Source organism: Ursus maritimus, unplaced genomic scaffold, assembly GCF_017311325.1.
Source record: "Ursus maritimus isolate PB19 unplaced genomic scaffold, ASM1731132v1 scaffold_21, whole genome shotgun sequence".
In the NCBI taxonomy this organism is placed as follows: domain Eukaryota; kingdom Metazoa; phylum Chordata; class Mammalia; order Carnivora; family Ursidae; genus Ursus; species Ursus maritimus.
This window is the reverse complement of record NW_024424564.1, coordinates 42,176,297-42,194,988: the sequence shown is the minus strand read 5'-3', so window position 1 is coordinate 42,194,988 and position 18,692 is coordinate 42,176,297. Positions and strand designations below refer to the sequence as shown.

General features: G+C 49.2%; 1 protein-coding gene across 3 annotated transcripts in view; it reads right to left on the bottom strand.

The window, feature by feature from the left end:
* The window catches only part of BTBD11 (BTB domain containing 11), a 300,917-nt gene that overhangs the window by 72,495 nt on the left and 209,730 nt on the right, over positions 1-18,692 (bottom strand). For 2 of the 3 annotated variants that reach the window (XM_040637421.1, XM_040637422.1), the window contains exon 4: positions 3,800-3,952. In XM_040637421.1, the coding sequence (XP_040493355.1) occupies positions 3,800-3,952 (153 nt within the window). Of the gene's footprint in view, positions 1-3,799; positions 3,953-4,059; positions 4,185-18,692 lie in introns of those variants that run through there. The other variant, XM_040637423.1, reaches the window with a different exon arrangement.

The following is an 18,692-nucleotide window of genomic DNA, read 5'->3' as shown; positions in this document are numbered from 1 at the left end:
CATTGCCCCATTTTCCCTCTCCTCTGGCAACCACCAATCTGTTCTTTGTATCTATGAGTCTGGGTTTTTGTTGTTGTTTTGTTTTTTTTTTTTTAGATTTCATATATGAGTGAAATCATGTGGTATTTGTCTTTCTCTGTCTGACTTATTTCACTTAGCATGATACCCTCAAGGTCCATCCATGTTGTTGTAAATGGCAAGATTTCATTGGTTCTTATGGCTAAGTAATATTCCACTAACACACACACACACACACACACACACACACCCCACATCTTCTTTATTCATTCATCCATCGATAGACACAGGTGTTTCCATATCTTAGCCATTGTAAACAATGTGCAATAAACATAGGAGTGCATGTATCTTTTCCGCTAGTGTTTTTGTGTTCTTCAGATGGAATTGCTGGATCCTACGGTAACTCTGTTTTTAAGTTTTTGAGGAAGCTCCATACTATTTTCCACAGTGGCTGCACCAGTTTGCATTCCCACCAACAGTGCGTGAGCGTTACCCTTTCTCCACATCCTCGCCAACACTTGTTGGTTCTTGTCCTTTTGGTAACAGTCATTCTGACAGGTGTGAGGTGATCTCTCATTGTGGTTTCGACTCGCACTTTCTTGATGATGAGAGATGTTGAACATCTCTTCCTATGCTTGTTGGCCATCTGTGTGTCTTCTTTGGGGGAAATGTCTATTCAGACCCTCTGCCCATTTTATGATCAGATCGTTTGGGTTTTTGTTATTGAGTTGTATGAGTTCTGTACATATTTTAGACTCAGACCTTGAAACACAGATCACCAAAAAAGTTCAGAAATCCCACTCGTCAGCACAAATCCCCAATAGCAGATGGACATTCAACATTTAACAAACTTGGAGACCTCAGACTCTGCGATGAGGACCCTCCGACTGCTCAGACAACGCGCGCCTTGGACACACACACCCAGACGTCTCTGAGCTCTCATAGTCTAGACAGAGATGCCCACATAGCTTGTAAACGGAGATCCACAAATGGCTCAAGGGATTCACGCCACTGAACACAGATACCCAAGAGTTCAGAATGGGATACTCTGGATACGGACTCCCCAAATACTTCCAGAACCTCACAATCTGAAGATAGCTACAGAAACAGAGCAGAGACCTGCGGACAGACCTGTTTTGGACACATACCCAAAACTACCTTGTACACCAGGCAGCAAGAGTACAAACTCCCAAATAGTCAGAGACCTCACACGCTGGGAAAGAGCCAGCCGGTTCAGGGTCCCCAAGAATGAAGACTTCGACCAGCCAATAGATCTCACACGTTGATACAGACCCTTTGAACAGCTCAGAGGGCTTGTACTCTGAGTTCAGAGACCACAAATCTAGGATTCAGAACCCACAAGGAACCTAGGGTCTTCCAACCCTGCATGGACCCCACCAAATAGCTGGGAGACTTCAAACCTGAGACACAGACCCTCAAGTAGCCAGACAGCTCAAAATGGGAACACAGCCCTGCCAACAGCCCACAGACACTGTGACACAGACTTCCCAGCAATTCAAAGATCTCACACCCAGGGATACAGACCCCCAAACAGCTCAGAAGCACCACACCCAGGGACACAGACACTCATGGGACTCAGAGACTTCACAAACTGAATGACCACCCCCCCCAAACTCCAGATGCTGAGAAATGCAAATCAAAACCACAATGAGCTATCATCACACCTATTAGGATGGCTCTCCTCAAAAAGCTAAGAAATAACAAGTTGTAGTGAAAAGAAGGGGCACATGCACCCCAATGTTCACGGCAGCAATGTCCACAATAGCCAAACTGTGGAAGGAGCTGAGATGCCCTTCAACAGATGACTGGATTAAGAAGATGTGGTCCATATATACAATGGAATATTATTCAGCTATCAGAAAGGGTGATTACCCAACATTTGCATCGACATGGATGGAACTGGAGGAGATTATGCTAAGTGAAATAAGTCAAGCAGAGAAAGACAATTATCATATGGTTTCACTTATATGTGGAACATAAGGAATAGCAGGGAGGACATTAGGAGAAGGAAGGGAAAAATGAAGGGGGGCAACAGAGACGGAGACAAACTATGAGAGACTATGGACTCCAGGAAACAAACTGAGGGTTTTAGAGGGGAGCGGGGTGGGGGGATGGGCTAGCCCAGTGATGGAACACTGGGTGTTAACGCAAACAATGAATCATGGAACACTACATCAAAAACTAACGATGTACTGTATGGTGACTAACAAAACATTAAAAAAAAAAGAAATAACAAGTGTTGGCGAGGATGTGGAGAAAAGAGAGCCCTTGTACACTAGTTGGTGGAAAGGTATATTGGTACAGCCACCATTCTACCATAGAAAACAGTATGAAAGTTCCTCAAAAATTTAAAAATAGAACTACCTTATGACCCAGTAATCCCACTTCTGGGTTTATCTCCAAAGGAAACAAAAACAGGATTTCAAAGACACATCTGCACCCCCACGTTCAACTGCAGCATTAGTCATGATAGTTAAGCTATGGAAGCAACCTAAGAGTTTGTCAGTGGATGAACAGAAAAAGAAGATGTGAAAAAATACATACGTACACAATGGAATATTATTCAGCCATGAGAAAGAAGGAAATCCTACCATCTGCAGCAGCTTGGATGGACCTTGAGGGCATCATGTTAAGTTAAATAAGGCAGACAGACAGAGACAAGTACCATGTGCTCGCAGTTATATGTGGACTCTAAATCGAGCTCAGAGAAACGGAGAGTAGAATGGTGGTGGCCAGGGGCAGAGGGGTGGGGGAAATGGAGAGATGTTGGTTCAAGGGTACACACTTCCTGTTACAAGATGAACAAGTTCTGGGGATCTCATGTAGAGCATGGTGATTATAGCTAAAAATACTGTATCCTATACACCAAAGTGGCTAAGAGAGGGGGTCTTAAATGTTCTGCCCACCAAAAAGAAATGGTCACTGTGTGATAGGATGGAGGTGTGAGCTAATGCAGGGGTGGTAATTACTGTGCAATACTTAAATGTATCAAATCAACACCTTGTACACCCCAAAGTCCACAGTGTCATATGTCAATTACGTCTCCACAAAGCTGGGGAAAAAGGAAAGGAAGTGGTGACCACGACCACCTGAAAGCACGAGTTAAGACAGTGCACACACAGCCCCGAGCTTGCTGTTTTCTGCATTTAGACCCAGGATTTGACTCAGCTGAGGGAGTCATTGTAATTCTTTTGCTTTGGGTAAAAATGAGTCCCCCGTGCATGGGGTCCCTGAATGGCCCAAGAAGAACTCCCAGCCTGAAGGAGGAGAGACAGGGGATACAGACCTAGGAAACAGACAGCCACGCCATCCCCATGTATGCGACAAAGCAGATGTGCTCTTAGCCAGCCAGCAACTGCACCCTGCAAGGTGTTGTCAGAAACTACAGCAAGACCGGCATTTCTTTCTTGCGGACACAGGGAAGGAGGGAGGGAGGGAGAGGAGCGGAATGAGAGTAGAAAGAATGTGAATAGAAAGAAGCACACGGTTATCTGGTCATCGAACGGGAGCATTCCCATACAGCCTTGCTTGCTCCTGTCCTCCCCGGTCCCTGCAAGCCCAGGGACCCGCGGCTTGTCCAGCCTGGGTCTGTCACTTCAACCCGCGCAGCCCGCACGGTCCGCGGGGCGCCAAGCGCGGGGCGGGGCTCGGGCTGGCGGGTGGCGGCGCTCAGCACGGAGCCCCGCGCGCGGCCGGCGGGCCTGTTCCCCTGGGGAGGGGCGCCCCTCGGTCGCGGCGCCCCGGCCCGGCCCGGCCCTACCTGAGCTGGCGCGGCTCGCAGTCCACGCCGGGCAGCAGCAGCCGGGCGGCCTGGCGGACGTCGTCGCTGTCCATGGAGAAGCTGCGGCGGTGGCCGGCGTGTGCCACGGCCACCCGGATCCATTCCATCAGCGGCGGCAGCACGAGGAAGGGCCTGCGCGGGAGGACGGGAGAGCGTTAGGGCGGCTGGTGCGGGGGCTGCCGGCTCAGCCCCACCCCCTCCTCGCCGGTCCCCACCCCCGCTTTCCCCGGGGACCCTGCCTCTGATTGCCCGAGTGGTGGGAGAGCCGTCGGAGACATCCTGATCGCACGGGTGACCCCACCGGTGACCCCACCGGTGATCCGGCTGCAGGCTCTCCAGAGTCTTTGGGCCTCAGTTTCCTCATCTGCAAAGCAGGGATACCATGTGACGATCCTGCGAGTGTTATCTCCCTCAGAGATCATGTGAACACACAGGACGTGGCTCACTTAAAGCACCAAGCACAGGGGCTGGCCTTGGTAGAAAACCCCAAAAAACGCCTGGGGTGATGAGTCCTTGGGGCTCCCTATTCTGGGCCCAACCCTAAGGTGTCCTCCAACTCTCCCTTCCTGTCTCCCCATGCTCCCTTTGTGGAGCTCTCCCAGCCCCAGCTCTGCCTGGGCACTGCGCTGTCCCGAGGCTTTTTTAGCACCTGGCAGAGGTGCAAAGAGCCAAGTGGACAGGCAGTCTTCCCTGACAGCCTGGCCAGGCGGATGCCCAGTCAAGGCCAGCAAAACTGCCCTAGTTGGGGAGGGGACCCTAGTGGGGGGGTGCGTGCCACCCCCTGAAACTCTGGGGGCCTTAGGTTCCTCACCTTCTAATGAGACCACAGCAGGGGGCAGCTTGTTGCAAGAGTTAACTGATGAGACCATGCCCGGGGCTGAACTATATACTTTGTAATGCCATACATTTGTGCCAACTTCCTGTTTCTTGCAGTGACCATTATAAACTCTGTCCTCCCAGGAGGTTTACTGGATTGTGGGGGAGCTTTTGAAGGGATTCTGATTTAATTCATCTGGGATCAGGCTGGATATTGGTCGTTTTGAAACCCCCCCCATGTGAATTTAATGTGAATCAGAATTATCTGGAGGGCTTGTTAAAATACAGATTCCTGGGCCCCACCCCAGAGTGTCTGCTTCAGATTGGGGAGGTGGACAAGAATCTGCATTTCTCATGAGTTCCTGGGCCGTGCTGCTGCGGCTGGGCTGGGGCCACTCACAGAACTTCTGTTGCTAAGTACTGTATGGGTAGAGGGCCTGGGAATCGTGTGTGTGTGTGTGTGTGTGCACGCGCGTGTGTGCGTGTGTGCGTGCGCGCGTGCGGAAAATGCAGATCCCCTGACCTTATCTCCAGAGATGCTGACTGTGTCAGGTCCCTGAATATAATTTTAAGAAGTGGCCCCTATAATACTGATTTAAGTAGACCAAGGAACACACTTTGAGAAATGCACTGTGTCGACCAACAAGGTTTCCTGGATTCAGCAGAGGCCCTGCCAGGGTGAGGCAAGTGGGGTGCTTAGGGTGCAAAACTGAAGGAGGCCAAGCCGTGCGAATGTGTTCGAGGCACCTCCCCTGCCTCACCTTGACCCCAGTGGCGCCATTCAGTCCAGCATGGCTGCTGTGGGGTGGACAGAGGTAAAGGGAAGGTTGACCAGGCACCAAACCCCTCAGTGTATGCAGGCATCATGAACTCCCCACCAAGTGTTTAGTGGTGAGTTCTGGTTTGCCTAGAGAGCGAGCTGTTTCTCCAATGTTAATATTCAACAGCTAAATAAGCCATTTACATTCTTCTCAATTAATCCCACTCATGATCTCATCCCAATGCTTGGGACCAACGTACGAGCTAGTTATGATTATGCCTCTTGTGTAGATCAGGAGAATGAAGTTCACTGAGGGTAAGCAGCATGCCCTGGACCACAAGGTTAGCAAGTACGAGAGGTGGGGGTCAGATCCGAGATGTAGGAGTACATAGCTGTGTGCCATAACCCCATGTGATACTGATATTCTCTTGTCTAACTTCCCAGCATGCACCTGTTACCCCAGCAGAGCCAGCCGATCTGGTCACGGACCTTTGCTGGCGCTCCATTTCCATTCCTGGCCACACAGCTCAGTTCCGTCTGTAAGGCCTCCGACCCTTTAAAAATCCACACCCCACTTAACCTTCAAACCACAGTGCAAATCCTACCTTACCCTAAACATTTCTCCTGATGACCCAACCTATGAGGACCCCTCCCATGGCGACCCCACCCCACTGGCCTTGCCGATGCCCCAGTAGAATGTAAAGTCCACTGGGGCAGGGACCTGGATCTGCTGGGTTCACTGATCCAGCCCCAGCCCCAAAACAGCCCTGGCAGGGTGGAGGCACTTAATAAATATTTGTTCACAAGACAAAGATTCGCCAATTTTCTACTGGGTGAAATGGATGCAATCGAGTTTCTGGCCCCATGGATCTGTGGGGCAGTCTCCCACTGGCCGAGTCAGCCTGCTGCCTGGGCTGTCGCCCTCATTCTCTCATTCTCTCCATCACCTAAACCAAATCAGGCACTCAATAAACACACACTGACTTGAAATTGAATTGGATTCTACTGTCTCAGGTGAGCAAGACTTATTTTTGCCACCATGTCTCCATCACCGTAGAAACCAGACCCGAGTGCTCAGAGAACCTTCCTCTGGGGGAATTCTCTTCCTCAGAGGTGGCACCCGCCACCCCACCCTGTCTTTCCTTAGCTCAGTGCCCCCGAAGCACAGCCCCCAACTCCCAGTCCCTGGGGGGGCTGTGCCTCTTCCCCACCCTTCGGTTGCTGCCTTTTTTGTGAGGTGCTGAGGCCCAGGGCATGCCGCCAGCTCCTGACGAAGACTGAGGAGGAGAGAAGGAGGCCCTGCTGCCTTCCGGATCACACCTGTACCAAGACAGCTGGCGAGCACCAGAATAAGAAACCTTGAACCCCAGGATTCCAGCCTCCTCTGGTATTTTCTGTGTACCCGGTCTCCTTTCAACGTCACCTTCTCTTCATCACCCTGACTTCCATAGTTTATAAGCTCATGAATTCTTTGCCAGCAACTCATTTAAAAATCTTCTTATCTACTCAGAGGCGGGGAGAAAGTGTTATTTGTGATGTTTCTTTTGGAGGCGTTGGAGATGGGAAAGAATTCTAGGGCCTTGAGTTAAGGAGAGGGTGGAGAAAGCTGAAGGAGAAAGATTGCATTCTCCTTATGTATTTTTAAATGGGACAACGTTCCACTGGCTACTGACTTTGTTCTGAAGTTGTCCTCAGTGACTAACACCGAGAGGACACTTAGGAAGCCCATGGCTTCGTGAAGTGGTTCTTAGACTGTGCTCAATGCCAGAATTATGGGGGGTGTGTGTGTGTGAAAATTCCCAAGGTCTCGAGTCACCCCCAGAGTTTTGGTTCAACAAGTCTGGGGTGGGGCCTGGGCATATGCATTCTAAATAAGCTCCTCCAGGAATTCCGGAGCAAGCTGGGCTTGAGAACCCCACCTGGGTGGCCTGAGGTGAACAGAGAGGGGGACGCGGTCCACTCTATCAGGACAGCGGCCATCGAAATCTTTGCTGTGGTGTTCAAACAGGAGGTCTGCGGGGTTAGGACCAGGGATTCCAGAAGGGAAGAGCTAAGCCTCGGTGGGCTCCTTGCAGAGTCAAGAGACCAAGTCAGCTCAGGAAGGTTGTTGGGCCCAGATTCAAGGGGGAGATACACGGGCAGGGCCTTCCGGAAACAGTGAAGAGAAAGCTGTTGCGTGGCGGGTGACCACTCAGAATTGAAAGGGAGTTCGGCTGGGGAGGGGCTGGGTGCCAAGGAGGTTGCTACAGTACGTGGGAGAAGCCTGGTTTGTTTGGGCTTCTGCAGAATTGGATTCCAGTCCTGAATCTGCTGAGCGCTCACAGTAGGGCTCTGGCTCTGGTCTGCAAATGTTTAGGCTCTTAATCTGTAAGTGGACGGGCATGGATCAGATGGTCTGTTTGGTCAGCAAACCTTTTCTGTAAAGGGCCGGATAGTAAATATTGAGGTTTCGCGGGCCATCCAGTTTCCGTCTCAACCACTGAACTCTGCCATGATAGTGGGGAAGCAGCCCAGACAACATGTACGTGAAAGAACCTTGCTGTGTTCCAAGAAAACTTCATTCACAAAATCACAACGGGTCATAGTTGGCCAACCCTGGGTCTATTTAGTTCGCTCCTCCTCTAAAATTCTTTGGGGATATTGACATAGCTGGCTTCCTGGGGGCTTAGGAAGAAGCCCTGAAGATGGGAAGATGTACATGAAAGTCTTAGGGATGGGGACAGAAAGCTCTGGAGAGATTAGAAAATAGGACCCTCCCACAACGAGGTCCTGGTTGCATCTGGGGAATACTGAGCCACAGGCACACCCAGAGGTAGTACCTCGAGAAAAAAAACCCAAACCGGGCCACGGGTGTGTAACTGATGAGATGTCATCTGTTAACATCACTCATTCATCTAACAATCCTTTAGGGAGCACCCGTGTTGTAGGTACACTTCCAGGAGCTGGAGACAGTGTAGAGAACAGGACTTGTCAGGTCCTTATTCTCACAGAACTAACAGTCTAACAGGGACACAGATAAGGAACACATAAACTAATAATAAAACAATTACAAACAGTGATCGTGTCAGGGTGCTGGGATAGAGAATAAACAGGGTTGAGGTAGGGTGGTGGAAAGGCCTGAGAAGGTAACAAAACCTCAAAGATGTGAAGGAATTGGCCATGTGTGAATGTGTGTGTAGAGAGATGAATGTTCCAGGCAGCAATAACAGACTGTGCAAAGGTCCTGAGGCAAAAAAAAAAAAAAAATCCTTTGCAGCTCACCAAGGGCTTTCATGTGCATCATGTCCTATTCTGGCCCTCCAGGGCAGGTGGGGTGGCCAGGACATAAGTGAGGAGGGGTCACTGTGGTAGGCTGAAAATAGCCGCCAAAGACATCAAGTCTTACTCCCTGGAACCTCTGAATGTTGATGGCAAAAGAGACTGATGTAATTCAGTTAAGATCTTGGGAGGGGAAGATTCCCTGGATTATCCGGGTGGGTCCTAAATGCAATCACAGGGGTCCTCAGCAGAGGGAGGCAGGAAGGTCCATGGAGGGAATAGGAGATGTGAGAACAGACGGAAGTAGCTGGACGAATGTGGGAAAGGAGCCATGAGCTGAAGGATGCAGGTGCCTCCAGGAGCTAAAAAAGGCAAGGGGATTCTCCCCTGGAGCCTCCAGAAGGAACCACCAGCCCTGCTGATACCTTCCCTTTAGCCTAGTGGAACTGATTTCCTAATTCTGGACTCCTGAACTGTAAGAAGATACATTTGTGTTAAGTCTTCACATTGGTGGCAACTTTTTTTTTTTTTTTAAACAGCAGCCACGGGAAACGAATACAGAATACAGAGGGTTATTGCCCGAATTGAACGGGATGGTGTACGTAGCCTGGCACCTGCCCCTGTCCCACAGGTGGTAGCTATGCTCGTCGGCATCACTGGCACGGCTTTCAGCATCACTCAGGTGTTCTCTCTGCCGGTGGAGGAAAAGCCTGGCTACACAGAACACCACTCCTGCCGTCTCTTTTTGAATCAAAGCAAACCTCTGCAGATGCTATGCCTTTTCTTTATCAATTGTCTGGCCTTGACTTCACATCTCTGTTATTTGTGAAGTCTCAGGCTGGAGAGGAATTTAGATGTTCGACTGTGGTTTAGGAAGCTCATAATTCCAGAGATACAGGGAGTGAAGGAAAACCAGCAAAATTGAGAGTAGACAGTATCCAAGGCTGGTTTCCATAGCAATATTCGCCGTAATCTCACTATATTTGTGGGCGCCAGAGCTAAGGGGATGCAGAGGTCATCGGTGGCTTGTTTACTACAGTGAGAGCCCTACTGTGCCCAGGGGGGTGGTTCCTGCAGAAGGGCCTGGGGTGAGAGAAGCCACGGGGTGTGCCCGAGGTCAGTGCTTCTTGAACACGAATGTGCGTAGGAATCGCCTGGGATCTTGTTACAATGTGGGTTTTCATTCAGTGGGTCTGGGGCAGGGCCTGCGAGTCGGCCTTTGCAACAAGCTTCCAGGCTGTGTATGGACCACAGTCTGAGTAACCAGGCCCCAAGGCGGTATTATGACTCAAGCCAGAAGCCAGGGAGGGTGAATTCTCTTATGCTTAAAGAAGAGAAAGTGAGTCCAGAAGTGAGAGAGTTGCAAGAGGGCGCAGAGGCCCAGGAGACAACAGAAGGGAAGGAGGAGCTCACTTGGACCCAGACCTCCTGGGCTCCTGAGAAGCTAGCTCATGAGCCGGCCCAAGCCGCAAGGGAGGTGGGGACAGCAGCCATCGGTGATTTCAGCTTTTATCCTGAGAGGTGGCTTCTGCCTCCCGCCTGGATTCTCCTTTTGTCTCCCAGCGATTTTACCAAACAAAAGCTTTCAGCCTCGGGGGGTGTGTTCTGACCCAAGCACCCACTCCGTCGTCTAATAGGTACTTGGGATGGTGTTTATCATCATCTTGGAATGTAAATATGTTAAAAAAAAAATACACCTTCTGATGGTTGTGTCCACTTGGCTAGGCCACAGTACCCAGACAGGTGGTCAAACACTCGTCTGGATGTTGCTGGGAAGGTGTGTTTTAAGATGAGATTGACATTTAGATCAGTGGACTCTGAGTAAAGCAGATGCTCTTCCAATCAGCTGGAGGCCTTCGAGCTGTGAACACCAGGGGTTCTGCCGGCTCATGGCCTTGAGACTTGTGCTGTGATATCAGCCCGGCAGCCTCCTCCTTCTGCACTGATCGGGCCCATTGCACACCATCGCCGGGGCGGGGAGGAGGCCTGGGGGCTGGGTCAAATGGAGGACCGTTTTCCAACATCCTGAGTGTGCAGACACACCGTTTGGGGACAGTGAAACAGAGGCCCTACGGGTAGGCTCAATGCTTCTAGGGCAGAATAAGCCATTTCGTACCAACAGGGCAAGTCCTTTGAGTGTCAAACTCAGCCCCACGAATGGGTGATTATATAAATTCCCCAAAATGGGGCAAGGGCCAAGGGGTGCTGGAGCAGGTGACAGAGGGGGTTGGAGGGCTGTAAGTGGAGGGCTGAGGTACAAGCGGGTTCAGGCGGAGCAAATATGATATACGGGTACCAACAGTTTCCTCCCTGCACCCTTGCCCCACCTTCACCCCCCCTCCCATCCTGGAGAGGAAGGTTCCTCCTCCACCTGCCCCCCTCTGCTCCCCTGGGGACGAGGCTCCATCACTTATCTGCCTGCCCCATAACTCAGCCCCCCGCTCCTCTGCATGTTCCCACCTGCATTGAGCATCCCACGTGCTCCCGTCCCCCACAGGCTGAGCAGGATAGGAGCAGAAACGATGGAGAGCAAGAAGTCTCAGCTCTCCCAGAGTTTCCGACTACATAGTCTGTCTAGTTCTTCATTTTGGTGGTGCTGGAGCCTCAGAATCACCCAGGGAACTGGTTCAAATGCATATTCCTGCGTTCCCCCCTGCTTGCTGGGTGTGTTTCCCGGGGTTGCTGTCACAGCGTACCACAAACTCGGTGGCTTAGACCACAGAAGTGCATTCTCTCACAATGCTGGAGGCCAGAAGTTCAAGATCAAGGTGGCAGCAGGACCAGGCTCCCTCCGGAGGAGGATCTAGGGGCGAGCTCACTGCCCACCTCTTCCAGCTTCTGGTGCTTGCCAACATTCCTTGGCGGTTCCACCTGTCCATCTCTGCCCCGGTCTTCACATCACCTAGTCCTCGGAGCTGTGTGTCACATCTCTCTCTCTCCTCTAAGGACATGTGTGATTGGACTTAGGGCCCACCCAGACAATCCAGGATTATCTCCCCACATTAGGACCCTTAGCTAAAATCACACCTGCGAAGACCCTTTTTCTTCATAAACTATAGGTTGCAGAGTTTAGGACTTGGTATCTTTGGGGACCATTACGGAGACAACCACCCTGGGCATCTGCACCTCGTTCATTCCCTGCAGGGTTTCTGATGCCCACAAAAGCCGAGCCCCTCAGGGCTAGAGAATTCCTGCTCCGAGCTGCAGGATGCTTGGCAGCCCTGAGGTCCTTCCTCGCACACCACGCAGGGGCAACAGACCAGCCTGTCCCTCTCCTCTCTGGGCTGCTGGCTGCACCAGAACCAGGCCTGGCTTAGGGGCACAGAGCTCTGTGGTGGGAACCTGATCTCAAGTGGGTGGAATGATGATGGGGCCTGGGATATAAATGGCCCTGGGAGGGAAGCCGGGGCTTCAGAAGTGGGGAAGCCGCAGGCTCTGTTTGAGGCTGCCACAGAACCTTCCTAGCAGCCTGGGCACAAAAGACCAACATTTGAGAGGTGGCAAGGGCCGCACAGCCTCAAGGGCAGGGCCTGGGCTGGTACAGGCGGAGAGGCAGAGGCCGGGGGTGGGTCTGCACGGCTCACCTGGCCTGCCCCTGCTTCTGAAAGGATTACCATAAAAGTCTATAAAAGGCAGCATACAGCCTTGCAAAGGAAACCCGCTGCTGGTGTGGTGCTGGTGTGGGGGGAAGGGCACTCACTCCAATGACAGAAGGCCCTACATCTGAGCCCATGACTTGCTAGCTGTGGGGCCTGGGCAAGTTGCTTAACTTCTCTGTGCCTCAGTTTCCTTGTATGTAAAATGGGAGAAATAGTCAGGCCACCGCACGGGATTGTTGTGAAGATCAAGAGAATCTCTGTAAGATGCTTAACACATAGTAAATGCTCAACAAAGACAGCTGCGACTGAGCATTTGTCTTTTATTGGCTCATTTGATAATGACAAGAACCATAAAGTAAGGACTATTCTTATTTTCATTCTATAGGTAGTGAAACAGAAGCACAGAGAGGTTAGATAACTTGCCTAAGGGTACACAGTTATAAGGAGCACTATTGGGATATATACGTAGGCAGCGAGACCCAGAGCCAGGGCTAGTAGCCATGTATTTTATCATTCCCAGGCAGAAGACAGAGCACGTGCAAAGGCCCAGAGGCAGGGAGGGCATAGCGCTTTGGGGGAATTCAGCTTGATGGCGCTGGGGCTGAGGTGGAGGAGAGAGCACAGTGGTGGGGGTAGACTGGCAGGATAACGCTGGAGAGAGACGGGGGAAGCACCATACAGGGCCTTGTCACTTCTGGAATGAAAGTATAAACTCCTAATACTTTAATTTTTCCTCAGTGAGGAAGTCAGAAAACCATTTGAAAAGAAACGTCAAGAATGGATTCACGGGGCGCCCGGGTGGTGCCATGGGTTAAGCATCCATCTCTTGATTTTGGCTCAGGTCATGATCACAGAATCGTGGGACCAGGCTCCACGCTCAGCAGGGAGTCTGCTGGAGATTCTCCCTCTCCTTTTCCCTCTGGTCCTCTGTCCCCCGCCCCCCCCCCCCGCCGCCGCCCTGCTCACACACTCTTTCTAAATAAATATCTTAAAAAAAAAAAGGATTGACAAAAACACCTCTGAAAATGCAAAACAAAAGGTTCACTGTAACTGTTCAGAAAGTTAATGGAGAATACTTTTACACTCTGGCAGAGACGACTGGGTGTCCCTCTATATGTGTTTTCCTCTTCTTCCTTAGTAATAAAACCCTCAGTCGTGAGCTGGGCTCATGACCGCCTAGCACACACTTTTCAGTCTCCGTTGCAGCTAGGAGACTGGTTCTTACAATGATACACGCGTGAGTTTCTTGTGAGACTTCTAGGAACGCCCCTAAAAGGAGGAAGCCCGACTTTCTCTGGTTTTCCTCCATTCTGCTGGCAAAAATGTAGACATGATGGCCGGTGTTAAAGCAGCCACATTGGACAAGGAGGTGGAAGCCACATGTCGACAGTGACAGAGCAGAAGGACTTGGATTTCTGACAGTTGCTTCAGTGGCCATACCTCTCCTGGATTCTTACTTCCAGACTTTGTTTATATGAGAAATAAACTTCTATCTGGTTTAAACACCTGCTGTTTGGGTTTTCTATCACTCAGAGCCAAATCTAATTCTAACTGACACTAATATCACTTCCCGTAATGTTTAAGCTAAATCTGTATTTTTCCATTATTGTGTCACCGTGGATTTGAGTTTCTTTTCCCTTTACCAAAAAGAGGCAAAAACCTTTCCTTTTAATAGATATTCTCTACAGACTGCGAACTTGGAAACTTGAGACTGTATTTGTTCCTCGAAGCTACACGTATTAAAATATTTGTTACAATGAATCGTTCGCTCATTTAAAGGTGTAAACTATGTCATAGGAGGTCGAGTTGATTTACCAACTTTGTGAACATTGACTGAAAATGGCTTTGAGCTCATCATAATTAACCTAACCAACAAAAATAACAACACAGACGCTCTCGAAGTTAGAAACGCATCTGGAAGTCTTGATCCTTGCAGAAGTTCTCTTGCAAGGAAACATGATACATTTAAAATTAGCAAGTCAATCTTATTTTAGTTTAGCTATTTCCCCCCAGCTTTATTGAGATGTTACTGACATGTAACATTGTATAAATGTGAGGTGTATAGGGGCGCCTGGGTGGCCCAGCGGTTAAGCGTCTGCCTTTGGCTCAGGGCGTGATCCCGGCGTTCTGGGATCGAGCCCCACATCAGGCTCCTCCGCTATGAGCCTGCTTCTTCCTCTCCCACTCCCCTGCTTGAGTTCCCTCTCTCGCTGGCTGTCTCTATCTCTGTCGAATAAATAAATAAAATCTTTAAAAAAAAATGTGAGGTGTGTGGCATGATGATCTGACACACTTAGAGACTGCAAAATGATGGCTAGGGTAGGATTACTTCACACATCCCTCACCTCACAAAATAGTACCCTTTCGTTTCTGTGGTGAGAACATTTGAGATCTACTGTCTTACTGACTTTCAAGTATATACGACAGTATGGTTAACTAGAGTCACTATGTTGCACATTATTAGATCTCCAGAACTTACTCATCTTCCAGCTGAGGTTTGACTAGCTAGCCTCTCCCCCTTTCCCCCAGCCCCTGGCAACCACCATTCTACCCTGTTTCTATCAGCTCAGCTGTTCTAGATTCCACATATATGTGCGATCATACAGTATTTATCTCTCCGTCTGACTTATTTCACTTAGTATAATGCCCTCAAGGTCCATCCATGTTGTTGTAAATGGCAGGATTGTCTTTTTTTCTTATGGCTGAATAATATTCCACTAACAGATCACTCTTAAAGCACCATCTCTTTCTTCCTTACCAAAAAAGGGGCTAAAAAGGCGAGACCGAGCATGGTCTAAGAGTTTCTCCCGATGCCGTCCTCGGTGTCCGCACCACTGGGATGTGGCTTCGAGAAAATGATATTCTTGTTCTCTTGTAATAAACCCTTTGAACTCACATTACCCTGCATTTGGCAGTATGACAAGACAGATTAAATTCATACACCAGCTCTGATCAGTCGGAACCCTATGGAAACACAGACTTAAGACAGCTGATTTCCCAGGTCTCCTGGAACCACGCCTAGACTCGCTGAGTCAGAAGCGTGTTTTGGAACATGCTGCTACTGTCCAGCTGTGCGATCTGTCTATCCTTGAGGCTCTGTGAGCTCAAGTGTACTCACCAGTGGACTTAAGAGACCGAAGAACCTTTCCTTCTAGCTAAAATAACAGCATAATATATATATTTTTAAGTAGACTCCACATTCAGCATGGAGCCCAACATGGGACCTGAACTCACGACCCGAGATCAAGACCTGAGCTGAGATTGAGAGTCGTATGCTTAACCGACTGAGCCACCCAGAGCCCCAGTAGCATAATATTTTGAAATAAATACGTAAATAACAAAAATACTGAGATTAGGAAGTGGAGAGGGGGCAGGGGAAAGCCATGAAGGCAGCTTCTAGAAGACCTTTCTGCTGTGATGCAAACATCCTGTATCTGTCCTGTCCAATACAATAGCCACCAACCATACACGGCTACTGAACACTTGGAATGCAGCTGGTGTGACCAAGCAGCTAAAATTATAATTATATTCAATTTTAATTAATTTAACTTTAAATAGCCACGCATGGCTAGTAGCTGCCCTATTGGGTAGGGCTGTTCCAAGGGATGTCCTTCAGGTCCGTATAATTTCAGAGAGGAATCCTGGTAGGATGGGGTAGTGGAAAGAGGGCTATGTGCTGTAGATATTAGGAAACCTAAGTTTTGATCCAGTTTTCCTATTACCATGATCCATCATCATCATCATCATCATCATCAGGATTTTTTTTTTTTTTTTTTTTTTAGATTTTTATTTATTTATTTGACAGAGATAGAGACAGCCAGCGAGAGAGGGAACACAAGCAGGGGGAGTGGGAGAGGAAGAAGCAGGCTCATAGTGGAGGAGCCTGACGTGGGGCTCGATCCCGGAATGCCGGGATCACGCCCTGAGCCGAAGGCAGACGCTTTAACCGCTGTGCCACCCAGGCGCCCCCATCATCAGGATTTTATAGCACCCACCATTTCTTGGGTGCTTACAATGTTCCAGGCTCTGTGCAGAAAGCTCAGATGTGTATTACTGCATTTAATTATAAAAACAACTTTGGAAGGTAATTATTATTACCATCCCTATTTATAGGTGAGCAAACACAGGCTTAGCAACTTCAGAGTTTAAGGAACTTACATAGCATATTTAGATGGGATATAGAAGCCCGCAGCTATGGGGCTGGAGCTGGAATTTGATCTCAAATTGGCCGGAATCCGAAGTCCACAGGCTTAATCATTATATGGGATCTCGGAAGAACAGCGCGACACTGACTAAGTCACTGAACCTTGAGAAGCTTCAGTACCTCATCTGGGAAGTGAGGAAGCTTGGCTGAATGAACTCTAAGATCTGCGGGAGTAAGAAAAGATCATGACTTCATACTTGCCTTCTGGGGCGGGGTGGAGGGCATTTTATATAGTGAATGCTATTGTTTACAGGTGTGGCCATGTGACTCGAAAGGACAGTGACCTGAGCATAGTCACTAATATCCCTAGATGTAACCCTAGACCATGTTATAGATTGGTTTTATTTTAAAATTTTATTTATTTATTTATTTGAGAAAGAGAGTGCATGCACGCATGTGTGCTCACCAGCGTGCAAGCAAGACAGAAAAGGGACGGGCAGAGGGGGAGGGAGGGGAAATCTGAAGCAGATTCCACCTGACTTGGGGCTGATCTGACGACCCTGAGATCACGACCTGAGCCGAAACCAAGAGTTGGACACTTAACCGACTGAGCCACCCAAGCACCCCTAGATTGTTTTTAAAAACTCTCCAGGTGACTCAGCTCACCAGAAAGATCTAAGAGGATTAACCCTGGATAGAACTTGCTAAATTCCGAAATGATCCTCCTGTGAACAGTTTTTTGGTAAAGATTATGTTGTGTGTGTGTGTTTAAATTAGATGATGAGAGCTTTATAATGCATCTTTTCTTTTTTGCCTTGGAGGCCAGGAAACTCAAAGCTCAATTTTGCACTTAATTGCTGTAATAAACCTTAGGAGAGATTTTCTGGTACAGTGGTCTACTTTAGTGTTAATGGCCTATTTTTTGTATTGCTATCCTTGTTTTGTGGTTCTGTTATGTCTAACTCATGTTGTGAATCTAGCTGAAATCCTTTTCAGAGTTAGATTAGTCATAAATGATTATTAGATAAGCATCATCTGTCTCAGAGTATACAAAGCCCCCAGGATAACTGGAAAGATAAAGTAAAAAAGAGAGTGTCACCATGTAGAATGGGAAGGTCCTTTGAAAAGACAGGGGATGGAAATGGGATAGAATTTCCCAGTAAGAAGAGAATAGAAAAGGAACATGGAGAAAGGAAGGAAGGAAAAGAGAACTTCCTGGAGAGCCTTAAAAATTGAAGACAAGACTAGGGTAAAAAAAAAGAGGCAGTTTTGGTGCCCATACGAAACAACTATGTGGCCCTTTAGCAGATTTATGGGATCTCCACATGCATGAGAAGAAAACCTATGTGCAATTTACTTCTCTAACTAAATGTTACTAATTTTATGTTTTGCGGAAGTGAGAGATGACAGAAACCAGAAAGGGAGTTTTTGATTTTAATAAAAGGAAATGCCAAAGGGCTATTTCACAGGTTGGACTCTGGTACTGCCTAGGAAAGGACTCCTTGAACAGGGTAGCACTCCAGTGTGAGCGTCTCCACCAGCACTCGCAGAATATCCAGGGCCGCTCATCTGCTAGGCGGCAAAAAGACCGGGTGTATGTGCACCTCGCCTACCACATCCTGTCCGGTCCCCTTGGGAGAGGCCCTGCGGCTTCTCTCTCCAAATCAGCAGGTGAAGGCACTGAGTTCTAGGGCCAGCCCCAAGGCAGGCAGAGAAATTTCCAAACAGAGGGACCAAAGCAAACCTCATCCAGGGACGAGCCTGGGCTGGGAAAGGGAGACCCAGCCAGGTCAGGAACAGCACTTCTTGGAGGTGGAGGGATGCGGGCTGGCAAGCCGGTGAGGATGTCTGGATTTGGCTGGGGTGTGGGCGCTGGTTCTGAATGGAAGCTGCGTGCACGGCGGCGAGGGGATGAGGCAAAGATGTCACCGAACCCTTAGATCCCTCTCTCACCTGGACAGTGAGGATAACGCCCACTGGTCCTTCCTGGCAGGGCCACAGAGAGCGCAACAGGTAACACAGGTGTGGAAGCACGATCATGGGGAAGATATACATTCAGGCATCTTCATGTGCATCAGGGACCCAACACATGTAGTCTTAACTTGTTACCAGTTTAAACATCAGGGTAAGGAAAACACAACTGGGAAGCTAAGTCTGCTCACAAACCCCTCACTTTGTCAGGGTCCTGTCCGTTTCCTTTAAGCCCTCCAGCCCAAACTTTAGCAATACCTCAAACTGCCTAGAGGGGGAGCCCCCGCACACATGCTCAGTGCACAGGCTCTCTTCTCACGGTTT